The sequence below is a fragment of the Ascaphus truei genome, chromosome 18, assembly GCF_040206685.1.
Source record: "Ascaphus truei isolate aAscTru1 chromosome 18, aAscTru1.hap1, whole genome shotgun sequence".
In the NCBI taxonomy this organism is placed as follows: domain Eukaryota; kingdom Metazoa; phylum Chordata; class Amphibia; order Anura; family Ascaphidae; genus Ascaphus; species Ascaphus truei.
In genome coordinates, this window is record NC_134500.1 from 40,543,148 (window position 1) to 40,557,346 (window position 14,199).

The 14,199-nt window shown below is 41.1% G+C and overlaps 1 protein-coding gene across 1 annotated transcript; it reads left to right on the plus strand.

Moving 5' to 3' along the window:
- The first annotated feature begins 11,989 nt into the window (after positions 1–11,989).
- Positions 11,990–12,786, plus strand: LOC142469286 (histone H1-like). Its single transcript, XM_075576218.1, has one exon. It carries the CDS (start codon positions 12,020–12,022, stop codon positions 12,689–12,691), a length of 672 nt encoding a protein of 223 aa, XP_075432333.1. The 5' UTR covers positions 11,990–12,019; the 3' UTR covers positions 12,692–12,786.
- Positions 12,787–14,199: the final 1,413 nt, after the last annotated feature.

Genomic DNA, 14,199 nt, shown 5'->3' on the forward strand with positions numbered 1-14,199 from the left:
TTCAGCAGCTACTGACTCTGCACTCCATACTGTCTCCATACAGGCGGGGCAATTTACGGTCCCTATGCATGTGAACTGGCACTGTGTGTGCAATCATAGAGTCATTATTGATACATCTACGACCTACTGATCACTGGGCCGTACAGATACTCACCTTGATACTTACCTGTGTGGATATCTGCACATGTCCCTGCTGTAGATCACCATCACACCATTCTTTACATACTGTGGTGGTAGTAACTAGGACCTAGGAGTCTGGACCCTATATTACCATCTACATACGGTTCCCCATATTGGGAATCTAACATGTTAACAGACACTACTTGTGTACTGTTTAGATAACCACTAATACGCACTGCTTATTTGCTAGTAGGCTTATAGTTATTCACTGTGACTATCTACCTCAGCACGTACAGTATCTGGCCATATCCTTATCATAGGACATCAGTGTTATCCCCTACCACATACTACGGTGGGGACTATACTGATATGGGCAGTTGTCTACATCAGCATTGGTCAATATAGGCGTTTAGATAGCACATGGACTGTTACCCTGGTCCATTCGTCCAATTTTAATTCGCTGTATACTGGCTCATAATAGTATCTCACTTGACCCACAGCGTTTCCCCTATATTTTATTGTTCTGAATCACGACTCAAATAAAGGATTATATAATTTTACAGTTCACTCACTCCTCCCCATCACCACATGATATCTGGTATACCTGTTCATAAATACTAGTGTGTGAGTGCTCTCCTTGGGGCTCTTGCTCTTTTGTTGTTACCCTATCTGTTTATCCCCTGATAGTAGCACCTCCACTTCACATACATCCAGCTAGCAGTAGCGAGGGTTCCCTTCCCCCCCCCTCTCCCTCTAGTACTTACAATACTACAGCACAGTACTACTTTCCTAATGCTTGCCCATTGTCATCGCGCGTAATGACAATGGGCAACACAGTGGCAATATGGTCTATATATTTATTGCAGCGTTCCATGGTGAGCACATTGTTCCAAAAACTCATTATGCCTTTCAACAACTCGTCCTTTTTGGAGGGTTTCGCCACTTTCCGGATATCGTTCTTCAGCTGATGCCAGACCATTTCGATCGGATTGAAGTCTGGCGATCTGTCATTGGAAAGAAAGGACAATTGGTTTAAGAGCTAAAAACAGTGGGGAACAAAAATGGGACACAGTCTACTGCACTTACTACGCTGGCGTCTTCACCCAGTTGATGCCGCGCTCAAGGATATGCGCCGTTGACGCGGTGTGCTTGGGATCGTTGTCCTGGTAGAAGCGGTGACCATTGGGGAAGTCGCGTGTGATGTATTGCACTATCTCGGGCATAATGTTGTCTTTTGGAAGAAAGCTTTATTCATGATTCCTATAGCAAGAAAAGAAAAGTGCTCAAAAAACTGCACAATAGTACAGTACAGTGCATACGGTATGGCAACACTAGTCAAGTACACTGCATTAGGCGACATTATATTTGATAAATTTTAACTTCAAAGATGACAATGCATCCCAGTCCACGCCTAGAGATGGCACCCCACACATGCAGCTTCACAGGGTGTTTTGGCCGTGGCTTCAAAGATATGCGGCCTTTTTTGTGGAACGCAAATCCTGCAAATCTCTCCAGCGACACAGTAGACTCATCAGTGAAGATGCAATCCTGGAAAGTCTCCCCGCTGTCGATCCATGCCTGGGCCTGGATCACTCTTTTGATTTTGTTTGCGTACACTCATCTGGATATACTTATCCAGAGAGTAAGAATCACTTGGTACTATTTAATCATTGTTTTAAACCCCAATATTTTAACGATAGTGTCATTTAATAAAGTCATTTTAAGAATTTCACCATATCACACTGGATCAGAGTGCTTTCTATAGGGGTTCTATCTGTCCACCATGTTCTCATCTTCTTTATGCTGCTCTCGGATACAGTAAGGTTGTGCTTTTTCTGCAGAGTGTTTTTAACCCTTAATGCACTCCTCTCATCATTCTCCTCACTTATTTTGTCCACCAGAATAGTTGTCTCCCTACAATGTAAAGAAATTATATTGTTTTATTAATATGCAGCAATATAAAATGTATATAAATGTAATGTTGTAATATACAGTCAATATAAATATACAAAAAATGTATACCTTTGTACTATAAATATAAATATACATAATAAATATACTGTTGTAATATAAATATAAATATACATCCTATATACTGTACTGTATACCGTTGTAAGATTAATTGAAATATACAAAAAATGTATACTGCTGTACTATAAATATAAATAGACAAAATATATATACTTTTGTACTATAAATATAAATATACAAAATAAATATACTGTTGTAATATAAATATAAATATACATCCTATACTGTATATACCGTTGTAAGATTATTTGAAATATACAAAAAATGTATACTGCTGTACTATAAATATAAATAGACAAAATATATATACTGTTGTACTATAAATATAAATATACTGTTGTAATATAAATATACATCCTATATATACCGTTGTAAGATTAATTGAATTATACAAAAAATGTATACTGCTGTACTATAAATATAAATAGACAAAATATATATACTGTTGTACTATAAATATAAATATACAAAATACATATACTGTTGTAATATAAATATAAATATACATCCTATGTATACCATTGTAAGATTAATTGAAATATACAAAAAATGTATACTGCTGTACTATAAATATAAATAGACAAACTACTGTATGTTGTAATATAAATCAACAGAAATAACAACAGTATTACAGTAGATACAGAACTGTACTGTAGATGTACAGTACAGTTTTCTATATTTATTTTTGTTAAGTTTTATAAATTTACTTACGCGTTAGTTACCCTTGGTGCCCTTTTCCGGTCTCTGTTTTTTCCGTATGCATGATAGCTCACGGTGTTTGATGGCACAACGAGGCCAGAAGTAGCTAACCAGCATTGGATAGCAGCAATTCGGTGTCCGCTCGTGTACATCGCCTTAATTCGCATGCTGAGATCCTTTGAAATCTTTTTAACAGGTATTGCTGTGAGTAGAAAGAAATACAAACACAAGCATGTATATTCGATGTGTATTATATGTGCAGTCAATCCACAAAATGCATGGTGTATTTATACGGTAATGACTCACATTAGAGTACGCCCACTTTCAACACCTGTACCTGGTCGCCATGCATAAAAGGTCACACACTTTGCATAGCCCACCACTCCATGATCTTTATCTGAACTTGCCCTTGTCCAGATACTGTACTGCATTGTGTCACATGCTTCCATGGAGCAACCCCGGTTCTATGGATGCAAGAACCCACTCACCTCTGCCGTGCCTGTCATGCTGAAAAAGCGAAAGGCGGTTGCCGTTTCCACGCCAAGGGCAAAGCGACAGGCTAAGGCCAATAAAGAAAATCTTCTGCTGACCCCAAAGGTTAAGGGTTTAATTAGACGTAAGCCTCATTATGTGAAGAAGATATACGGTGATGTACTCTCGACACAAAACGATTGGCAGCCAACCCATTGAATCCGCAGACCACTTCCTCCCATATGCTTCGACGACTCTGCTGTAGCTGTCCCTGAAATCTTCATCCCATCTTCTCCACCCCCATCTTCTCCGGTTCCATCTGACGACGCTGCCGCCTCTGAAATCCACGGGTCACTGTCTCCTTTGCGCTTAGACGACTCTGCTTCTCGCCCGGAAATCCATAGGTCACTTTCTCCATCCCTCTTCGACGACGCTGCCGCTTCTCCTCTACCGGGTATCCACAGGTAAACCTCCTCCACTCTCCATCGATTCCGCTTCTGTCCATGGAACCCCCATCTCATCCTCTGTTGAACCCATCCCCCCAGATGTCCAGACGCCATGCACAAGAATCAGCTCGTTAGACCGGATGCTGAATGGGATAAGTGTGGATCTCCCCGGGAATTCTATTGTGCTGGCAAAGATAGATCTGCTTCTGGAGACCATGTTAAATGTGGAGCAATGGATGCTACAAATGGAACAACGGATGGATAAACGGATGGAGACGATAGAGGCTGACATTGCGGGCATACATTATTTGCTCGGTGCTAATGCCCCTGTTTCCCCGACGCCAGAGCAGGGATAAAATTTGCCCCTAGATGTTAGGAACCCCCTCACTTGACCCCAACAGGGTCCGAGCAGTAATGGCGGCGAGAAAGGGTGACGCCGGCGAGGAGGGTCCTACCATTGAGTGTAATGGCGGAGAAAGCATTGAACCGGCTAAATCAGAATGAACAGAAACCTGGAACCCACAACTCCGGTTCTATTCAACCTAAAGGGCTCAGATTCGGTCACCATGTAGTCCTAGTTGCGGCAGGATTGCATGGCAAATTGTGACCCTCTCGTGGCAACAGAACGGAGTCAGGGTAATGTTAAAATTCAGGTTTCTGCCATTGACTTGCATGGCAGAAAAAAAGCCACTTTGGTAATGTGCTTTTAAACTGTCTTTTGGTATCTCCGGTTCCGGGGGTCGTGCAAGGCTGATATTTTGCCACTATGGCAAGGGTCCTTCCGCATGAGGACCAGGTGAATTTCAACCCACTCAGACCCACAGAACGGATTATTTTAAATTATATTTATATATTTTTATTTTAAAGATATTAAAGAATGTACTGTATTGTATTTAAAACATGTGACTGTAAACCATACTGACTGATACTGTATTTCATCAGGGTGTGAAAACATTTAACAGTTTACTCTCAATTCTCACAGTGCTGTGCACATCAGATTTACATTTCAAATTCGAGAGGGGATTTTCCAAAGAAGCGTTACCGTTAAAACAACAGGCCTCTAAGGGTTGGGGGAGGGGGATGGTGTGATTAGACACAGGCGTACTGAGTCTTTGTAGCTCGGCTATGGGTGGATTAAGAACACAATGGCAATATGCAGAAGATTAACGACCCAGTGGAGAGAGGGGGTTGGTAGGATAGGGTGACTCAGCCGATTGACTCTTGGCTAGGGAGGGATTAAAAACTCTGGAGGTGTGTGGCTGAAATAGTTAACAGCACTGTAATTTCAAAAGGCAGTTCATCATAATAATTTGATGAATAAACCCCCAAAGACAATCCCCAAATATAGTACATAAAAAGCAAGTCACTTTAATTCCCTGTGCCCCATGCACCAAAAACAAACAGTAGATTTTATATACAGTATATATATTGTGACAAACGCCCCTCTTTTGTAGCGCTGACGTCTGTCTGGGTTCTTCCCGACACAGTCTTCTAGAGTTATTTATACAAAAAACGGTATCATGCAAAGTATTACATTGCTTAACTCAGGCTTCTGCCTGCTTTATTTTCATCCCAATAAAGGACTGCAGCTTTAACATGTGTAGGTTAGAGGCACTCAGATATTTTCATTCAGTGGTTTACTCATATCAGTGTTATAACATTTCACACAATGTCACTTTTAAGAAATAAAAACAAAATCATATAAAGAAATCCTATCCCTTTCAGGGATCTAACTATACATCAGAATCAGCCTCTAACTGCGGCTGGGCCAACTAACCTGGTTCCCCAGCTTAAAACAATGCCCTCTCATTTAGGGTCACTAGATACAGCACAGTCTTTTAGCAACGGCAATAAACATTTGTTTTGTCTTATCTGTTCGTGGTGGGAACACGGTCCCAAGTGTCCAGGCAAATCCTCTGGTACTGTGATACTTGGAGGGGCCATTTATCCCGAAACTGGATACAGGGGAGCAGCGATACCCCCAGCCTCCAGGCTCTAAGGAGAGAGAGTGAAATGCAAACCTCTCTGTTCTAAATACCTGTGCAAGTGATTAGAAGAGCAGGTGAGGGAGAACTAGAGCCATTGTAATCTGTGGTCTGGATTTTCCATCCAGCAGTCTGAGTTAATGTGAAGCTGTGGAATGGATCATTTTTAACTATTCCTGCACTTTCGGACCTAAAACGGGGCAGAAAGCTGCCTAACATCTTTGGACTATATCACAATATATACTGCATATATACTGTATTATAAATTAATATTCATACAGTATAAACGTCCATTTTTCAGGTATCTCCATGTTTTACAAATGTTTTGTAAATGTTTCTCCGATATCAATGTGGCAGAAGAATTTAACAAAGTCTGCAGTATGTATTATTGTGTGTTGATGGTTAGAATTGCTGTGCACTTTAAATGTTTAAACATTGTACAGTATTTGTAAATAAATGTTTTTGTACTGACTCCACCAATAAAAGAACATGTTGAATTGCCTCACATTGTTTCCATTTGCTCCTTTGACAGTGTAACAAATGTAGAGCCTTGCTGCACTGTTTTTTTACTGCCTGACTGCAAAGCAGCAAGATTGGCAACATTGTAAAAAAAGAGCAATGAGCGCGCAATTGGCGTGGGAACTAGGTCAATTGGCGTGGGAACTTCTGTTCTAGGGCACCTAGAAATAAAATTAATTTTATTTGGCAACAGAACGGAGTCAGGGTAATGTTAAAGTTCAGGTTTCTGCCATTGACTTGCATGGCAGAAAAAAAGCCACTTTGGTAATGTGCTTTTAAACTGTCTTTTTGTATCTCCGGTTCCGGGGGTCGTGGAAGGCTGATATTTTGCCACTATGGCAAGGGTCCTTCCGCATGAGGACCAAGCGAATTTCAACCCGCTCAGACCCACAGAACGGGTTATTTTACAGTATATTCGTGCAATTGGCGTGGGAACTACTTAGGGCCCCGGTCAAGTTCACGGGCAATTGGCGTGGGAACTTCTGTTCTAGGGCACCTAGAAATAAAATTATTTTTGCCCATAGATGTTAGGCACTGTATACCACTGTACAGTATACTGTAGAAGACACATAATGAAACGATACTGAACATGTAGAATAAATGCATAGTTTTATTTATTCGGGTTTATTACACAGTATACTGTACGGCCAGAAAACATCAGCATACAGTACAATATTATCCATCGAAATCCTCCCATTAGCCATTTTCTTTTCTGAGGAAAAACAAAAAGAAAAGTTTTAATGTACAGTAATGGTCAGACCCCTAAAGAAGTACCCAGCCAGCCCCACCAAAATAATACGGCAACAATATAGTACACACCATAGAATTTCCCATTCAGCTGGCACCGGCGCCGGTCCACTGCCAGTCCAGCTTTCTTCATCATCCACGTCGATAGTTTGCAGTGGGACTAGTCCACCTGTAGTCAGCAGGTGAGGCTGGAAATCGCTTAGGTACATGCAAGCTTCATCAAAACTGCACGCAAAATCCGACTCAGGCTCAGGGTTGTCACTGACAGTGGGACCGTCATTGGAAGCCGGTGCTGGTGCTGGTGCATTGCTTGGCAGCGACTGTCGCTTCTTAGTTGGTTTTAACATGACCCTTCGCCTTTTGCCGCCTCCATGATCATAGATACGGGAAAAATCCGGTGACACACACCAATACCCTCCAACAAATTGGGGCTCAATACGGTGAAAACAGTGATCGCTACATAACCTTTTCCTTACTGCACGCTTCCACGTATGAGGAGTTGGCGAAAATTTGTAAAAGTCATAGTTTTTGATAAAATACTGATAAATTTGAGCAACTGTTGCCATCTTATCATCTGTTGCATTAATCGCGGCCCATATCAAATACGCGTAACTTCTGTCGGGTTTTTGGAAAGCGGGCTGCACTTGAACACTCATGGCGGGTGGGTCTCTGGAGAATAGTGTAACAGAAACTGAAACTGGTCTTTGTCTTTCTTTAATATGAAAAGCCTAAATTGATACATTTTTGCAACTCTTCCTTCAGTCTCAAGGCCAAGGCCAAGTTACAATAGCACACTGTGGTACAGTATATATTTTAAACGAAACACCTGCAAGCCGACACATTACTGATTCGGCGCATTACAATTCATGAATTTCTGCCATCTGGCGGACACGCGAAGCATTGCAGCCTATTAAAATCTGAACCATTATCAATAAACGCATCAGCCGGGCATGACCCGTGGCTGGGAACGCAAGGTGAACGCGGCATGCGCCAGGTGAACAGCGTCGCATTCCAGGAACAAGCCAAGGACAAACCGGTGATTTGTTAGAATAAAAGCTGCCGCAGCAGTATATGTGTAACTCTGGTTCCGAAGGTCGTAGCAGGCTGAAACTCAGACCATATGGTGTCCCAGTTCCGGCATTGAGATCTGGGTAGTTTGGACCCGCTGGACCAAATGGAACCGGATATTTTAATATGTTTGTATTTTTCCTATAATACTGTATCCCAAGGCAGGGATAAAACCCAGAGGAAATTCCTTTGCATACAATGAAGCATATGGTCAGAGAGGCGACCCAATGTCTAGGACCTAAGTACTGTTCAAAGGGTTTTGCCACCCTCACTGTTTACCTGAGGGCGGAGACGACTCAAACCAGAGCAGTCTGTGAGTATCATATTGTACACCTTCCAACAAAGGGTATCCTGCCAGAATGCTAGACTGGCTGGCATTCCCGGTGTAAATGTGGGGCTACAGAAATGAGACCCCAGGGTCCTAGTGCGCATGAGCTAACTAGCAGGAGGGCATGGATTAAAATGTGTTCCCACGTTAAAGATTGGATACAGAAAATTGTTATCCAATAGCCTGTACTTAAGGTTAAGGATAGGGTTACAAAAGATATATAAACTGTGGTCAACCCTATATCCTTGGTCTTCTGATACCATCTTGATTGTTACCTGATTGCTGGAGAATTGCTATCTGATACTTCTCATTCCCCACCCCCAAGTAAGTGTTACTTCTTGCCTGTTACTGTACTATATTGCTGTGTTCACCTATTTAAGGAATAAATATACTTTATTATACCTAAGCCTCGTTCAGTTCAACCCAGTTATTTGGTGTATTATTATAGCCTGTCACAAAGCTCCCGTCACAGCCAATAAATAAAAATAAATGTTTATGTATTCCGTAGAGATAGGAAAACACACCATGGATTACCATAGACAGAAGAAAATACACTTATTGGGGGTTTGGGGTTGAAAACTAACTTTCCTGATTGAAACAAAGTCTTTAAATAGTTCGTTGGTTGACCGGGACTTAGCCCGAAACGTCCTGGAAAGTCCTGGAGCTCACATCGGCATGAGCCTCCAGCAGCTCCCACTCTTTCCACTCCAAATGGTGCTGAAAGTCTCACTTAGAAAATATCTGGTTCCAGACTTCAGATGCTGTCCGCTGGAAATGTTACTGAAAGTGGGACTTAGAAACGTTTCTGTCTCCTTCGAAATATTCAAACTTTTGATGGAGAAGAGAAAGACCCCCACATAAGTGTCCCTACCACTTGCACTCAAAGTAACTATTTGGATATAAAGATCTCAAATGATCCTACAGATTCTAATATCCAGATTAAGAGAACAAAGTTATGATATAAATATCCTCTTATGTAGCACTAATACTTGGAAAAAAAATACAGTTTTATTAAACATTTGACGTTGACGATTCGTGATTTTATTTACAGTGCAGTAAAATTCCCCAATGAGAGGCTGCATATATCAAGTAACATGTGTATGTATCCAAATACCATGGATTAATTGTGTAGTTTCTGTCCACAATAATACACTAATAGGTGGAATATTTTTATTAGTAAAAAATAGATATCCATGTATAATCTAGACCTCTAATTTGATGTAGTATCTTCACATCATATAACTCCTCATAGATGTTTAATGTCCATAGAGGTCTAAGTCTTTAATCTTGTATTCCACTTATAGCTTATATAGAAAGGTGCAATAGCATAATAACCATATAAGGATGAAGTCAGACATCAGAACTAAAATATCCAGTTATAAATGAACAGATGGTGAATTAACCATCTACATTTGCATACATGCTTTAATATTTAGAGGTGTAATAGGTCACGATAATACAATAAACTGCAGCTGTATCTCTCTATGTATAAATGGCTAGCCCATAGTATATTATTGCAACCACCTGCTTATATATAGTGCCAGTAAGGACATAAATATGCTCTTCGTCACAATATTAATAAGTGTGGAGTGTAGAAAAACGACCACAAGACTAAATATAGTCTGCATAGCATAGATACAAAATAGCATCATGTGTCCTAAAGTCTAAATAACAAACTCCAATGATCAAAACGTTACATGGAGTAGCCCAATCACACACAATTGAGTAACATTGTATTGAGCATGAAACGAAGCTTCTAATGCATGCTAATATCCAGCAAATGTTAACTAGCCTGACAACCTGACCAGCTGAGACGGCTGTATGTATCACCAGAGCAGAATAGTTTCTGCAATTAACTCCTTGTGTATAATATCACCAAGTGGTAACAGGTCTGAATTGCACACTTCAGTATTCCAAGCAATATAGCACACAGATTCGTTACATAGCATTCAAAAATTCCCATGTCAATATTTATCACAGATTGAGTATCAATACTTAACACATATAGGTAGATGTTGCAGCGTGACAGTCTGGAACAGCTGTTAATCTAGCCTGAGCAGAGTGAATCCTACAAATGATCTCCTCATATTCACGCATAAAGGCAACATCGCGATCACTAGTGCTCAGTATTGGATGACGGCACAGCACAACTTAGCCAGGAGAATGAAGCTATACAAGCTGATCTTGTCAGTGAGGGACAGAAAAACGACCGCAGCCTCTCATCATTGGCGCCACCGTCGTAAAACCGGAGAGGGAGAAAGTGCTACACAGGTTTTGTATAAAAAAACATACAATTATAACCAAAGAGAACAAACCAGAAAAATACAAAGGTTACTGTGACCCAGGCAGTGGCTTCCAGAGTGTTTACTAAAACAATTATTCATATGTATAATCTAACAAACATGGAAGGTGTATCAATTTATAAGTGTGTGAAAGGGTCTTGCACATCTTGAAGTAGGTAGCAGCACATTGCTATGCATATGAAGAGAAAGGTCTACACATCCTGCAGTAATGTGGCAGCAAATTGCTGGATGTGTTGTGCAGGAATTAAAAACATATCATGGGCAGGATAGCAATCTCCTGTTAAAAGGAAACTTCACTTCACACAATTTGGTTAACGATTATGGTCACAAAACATTGCAGTTCCTATAAAGAGTGCTAATAGGAACATTACAGTACATGGTTACATAACAACCCACAGGCTGACTAATGACCTATTCATCCATTAATATATACATATTATTTGATAACTGAAATACAACTTTATAACACATCACAATTCTGTTATAAAGCTTAAAAAACATAGTTGTTTTATTGTTACGTTATTAAAATATTTACAGTAATTCATATTTGTATGTTACTATGAATTTTTTTCTTCTTAGAAAACATGTTACATACATAGAATTCTAAACTAATCATTTGCAGAACAGGTGTAATACAGGGTTTTTGAATCTCCCATTCAATAACAAATATTCATATCTGACAATTAAATAATACAGAGCTCAGTACGGGGGTAATGGAACAACATGACAGCAATGCAGACTTTTGTGCTACTTATACATATATAGTGAATCCCCAGACCATCTTTATATATTGGTATGCACTTTATTTGAAACTGATACTGTACAATAATATGTTCTTTGTGTCACTGTATGAGGATGGAGGTGGCACATGTAGTCTGAGCAAAGTAAAAGTGACAGAAATAGACAGATATGAAGACAATCTGGCAAATCCCATGATACAGAGCGGAACTTTCACCCATTATTCCTAATTGTGTTTGTACTTTTCCAACAACAAAATGATACAACAGTGAAGAGAATATAATTCCTTATAAATGAAATGCAAGAAGGGGAATTGTAGTAATAATTAGAGGATAAAATGCCCTTTTCTTGCAGCCTCAGAAACACAAAGTCAGAGCAGTGTTTGTGATCCAGGAGGATGAGAGACAGGGGCCGGGCACATTGATTATAACCAATGAGAGAGAAGCTCACTCCGACCACTAACCAATCACAGAGCAGCAGGCTCTGTATATAACTCCCGGCAGCTCCCCGCCCCAGTATAACTTTCTGTCACTGTGTTCCGGGATTTTACGTGCTGCAGCTGAAATGGCCGAGACCGCTCCTGCGCCTCCTCCAGCTGAAAGCGCCGCCATGAAGAAGCAGCCGAAGAAAGCGGCGGGAGCCTCGAAAAGCCGCCCAGCAAAGTCCGGTCCCAGCGTGTCCGATCTTATAGTGAGAGCTGTGTCCGCCTCTAAAGAGCGCAGCGGGGTCTCCCTGTCCGCTCTGAAGAAGGCTCTGGCTGCAGGAGGCTACGATGTGGAGAAGAATAACAGCCGCCTGAAGCTGGCTCTTAAGGGCTTGGTGAGCAAGGAAACCCTGATCCAGCTGAAAGGGAGCGGAGCCTCCGGATCGTTCAAGCTGAATAAGAAGCAGCTGGAGAGCAAGGAGAAGGCGGCCAGGAAACAGGAGGCAGGGAAACCCAAGAAGCCAGCGGCAAGGAAACAACCCGCCAAGAAGCCAGCGGCAAGGAAACAACCCGCCAAGTCCCCCAAGAAGCCCAAAAAGGCTCCTGCGGGAGTGAAGAAAAGCCCGAAAAAGGTGAAGAAACCTGCGGCCGCCAAGAAGGCAGCAAAAAGTCCGAAGAAGTCTAAAGTTGCCAAGCCCAAGAAGGCTGTGAAGAGCCCGGCGGCTAAAAAGGTTGCAAAGCCCAAAGCTGCTAAGAGTCCAGCTAAGGCCAAGGCAGCAAAGCCCAAGAGGGCAGCAGCTTCTAAGAAGTGAGACCGAGAACTTCAGCCTCTTACAAACACAAAGGCTCTTTTAAGAGCCACCACAACCCCACAAAGAGAGCTCTGCACATAATGTGTAACTTAGAATGTGTCTCCATCTTATCACATGCAATGGTTTCTTTTACACCGGAGAACAGGCAAAGAAAATAAACCTAGTATGGGCTCTGACACCAACTGGATGTGAAATGAAATAGATACAAAATCAACTCTTTAATAACCAAAATTAAAATGATGGGTTTTAATACGAGTATTAAACGCTAGGATCCTAAGGTCTGAACACTGTTCAGTGTTCTGGATCAGTAAATATGACTGCGAGTAAACCTCAGTGTGTAACAAGCAGTGGTGGACTAGTGGATAAATCAACTACTGTCCCCAAGGAATCAGTCATGTGGTCACTGTAACGGACTACCGTAGAGCTACAATCAGTGTAGTTGCTGTATCAACCCAGATCCTAGCCTGGTCTGCCTCGTTGGCACAGCGTACTATATAGATAGTATCCTCACTTGGATACTACTATAATGTGGTGAAAAGAGACCTCGCCTCATTAGTGTAAACAGGTATTCACACTAGGCCAGTGTTTGCCATTAGTGATTTGCAGCTATCAGTACTTACCTAAGCGCACACCCTGTAAGATTTGTTCCTTACCTCAGATCCTTATAAGGACTTGTTTAGTGTGTTATTTGAATCTCATAGAATCTCATCACTTTAGACCCGGAACCTATACAGTTCCAGTATTGAAGGTCAGAACACCTTCAGGTCGTTGTTTTTAATACCCAATATTTTACATACTTGTTGCAGTTAATAAAGTTATGTTTTAAACCATTCATTCATCACCAGAGTGTGAAATTGAGTGCTATATTTGGGTTCTCTACCCCACCTTCTTCTGTGCATATACCCAAAGCACCGTTCACCATTTACTTGTCAGTGGCAGAAGCAGGGGCTCCCCTATTGCTTTACATTAAAAGATCAGTACATTGTGGAGGTAACAATAATAATTATGTAGTTAGGGTACAGTGGGTGCTAAACAATGAGCAAACAGACAGGAACCTATCAAGTATCAAGCACAAAAGTTCCCATAAAACTTCAGTTTGATCTCCGGAGGCACATGAAAGTGACGTAGGAGGGGGAGAATTACTACACTTTCTATGTACAACATATTAAATCAGACTAGCCAGGTTTCTTTTTAGTTACTGTGAATATATATAGCGTACAAAAATGATTGTGTGTATTTAAGACATCTTAAACTTATAAGCACAAATACCGAATATGCCTTTATCTATATTGTGACGCCTAAAAGGGATGTGGATACGTCTCCTTTATAATTCTCTATATGGAGATCACTATACGTATCTGTTAATATTGATCAACTAGCCAATTTGATTGATAATGTTGTGGCTCTGAAAAGAGCCTTTGTGTTCTGGGTGTAAATGAAGTGGGTGCAGTTAGCCTAAGCTCTCTCCCCTCTGATCCTGCGGGCCAGCTGGATGTCCTTGGGCATGA

What these genes read in the sequence shown, in the direction of transcription:
- LOC142469286 (XM_075576218.1), top strand. Translation starts at nt 12,020, where the DNA reads ATGGCCGAGACCGCTCCTGCGCCTCCTCCAGCTGAAAGCGCCGCCATG.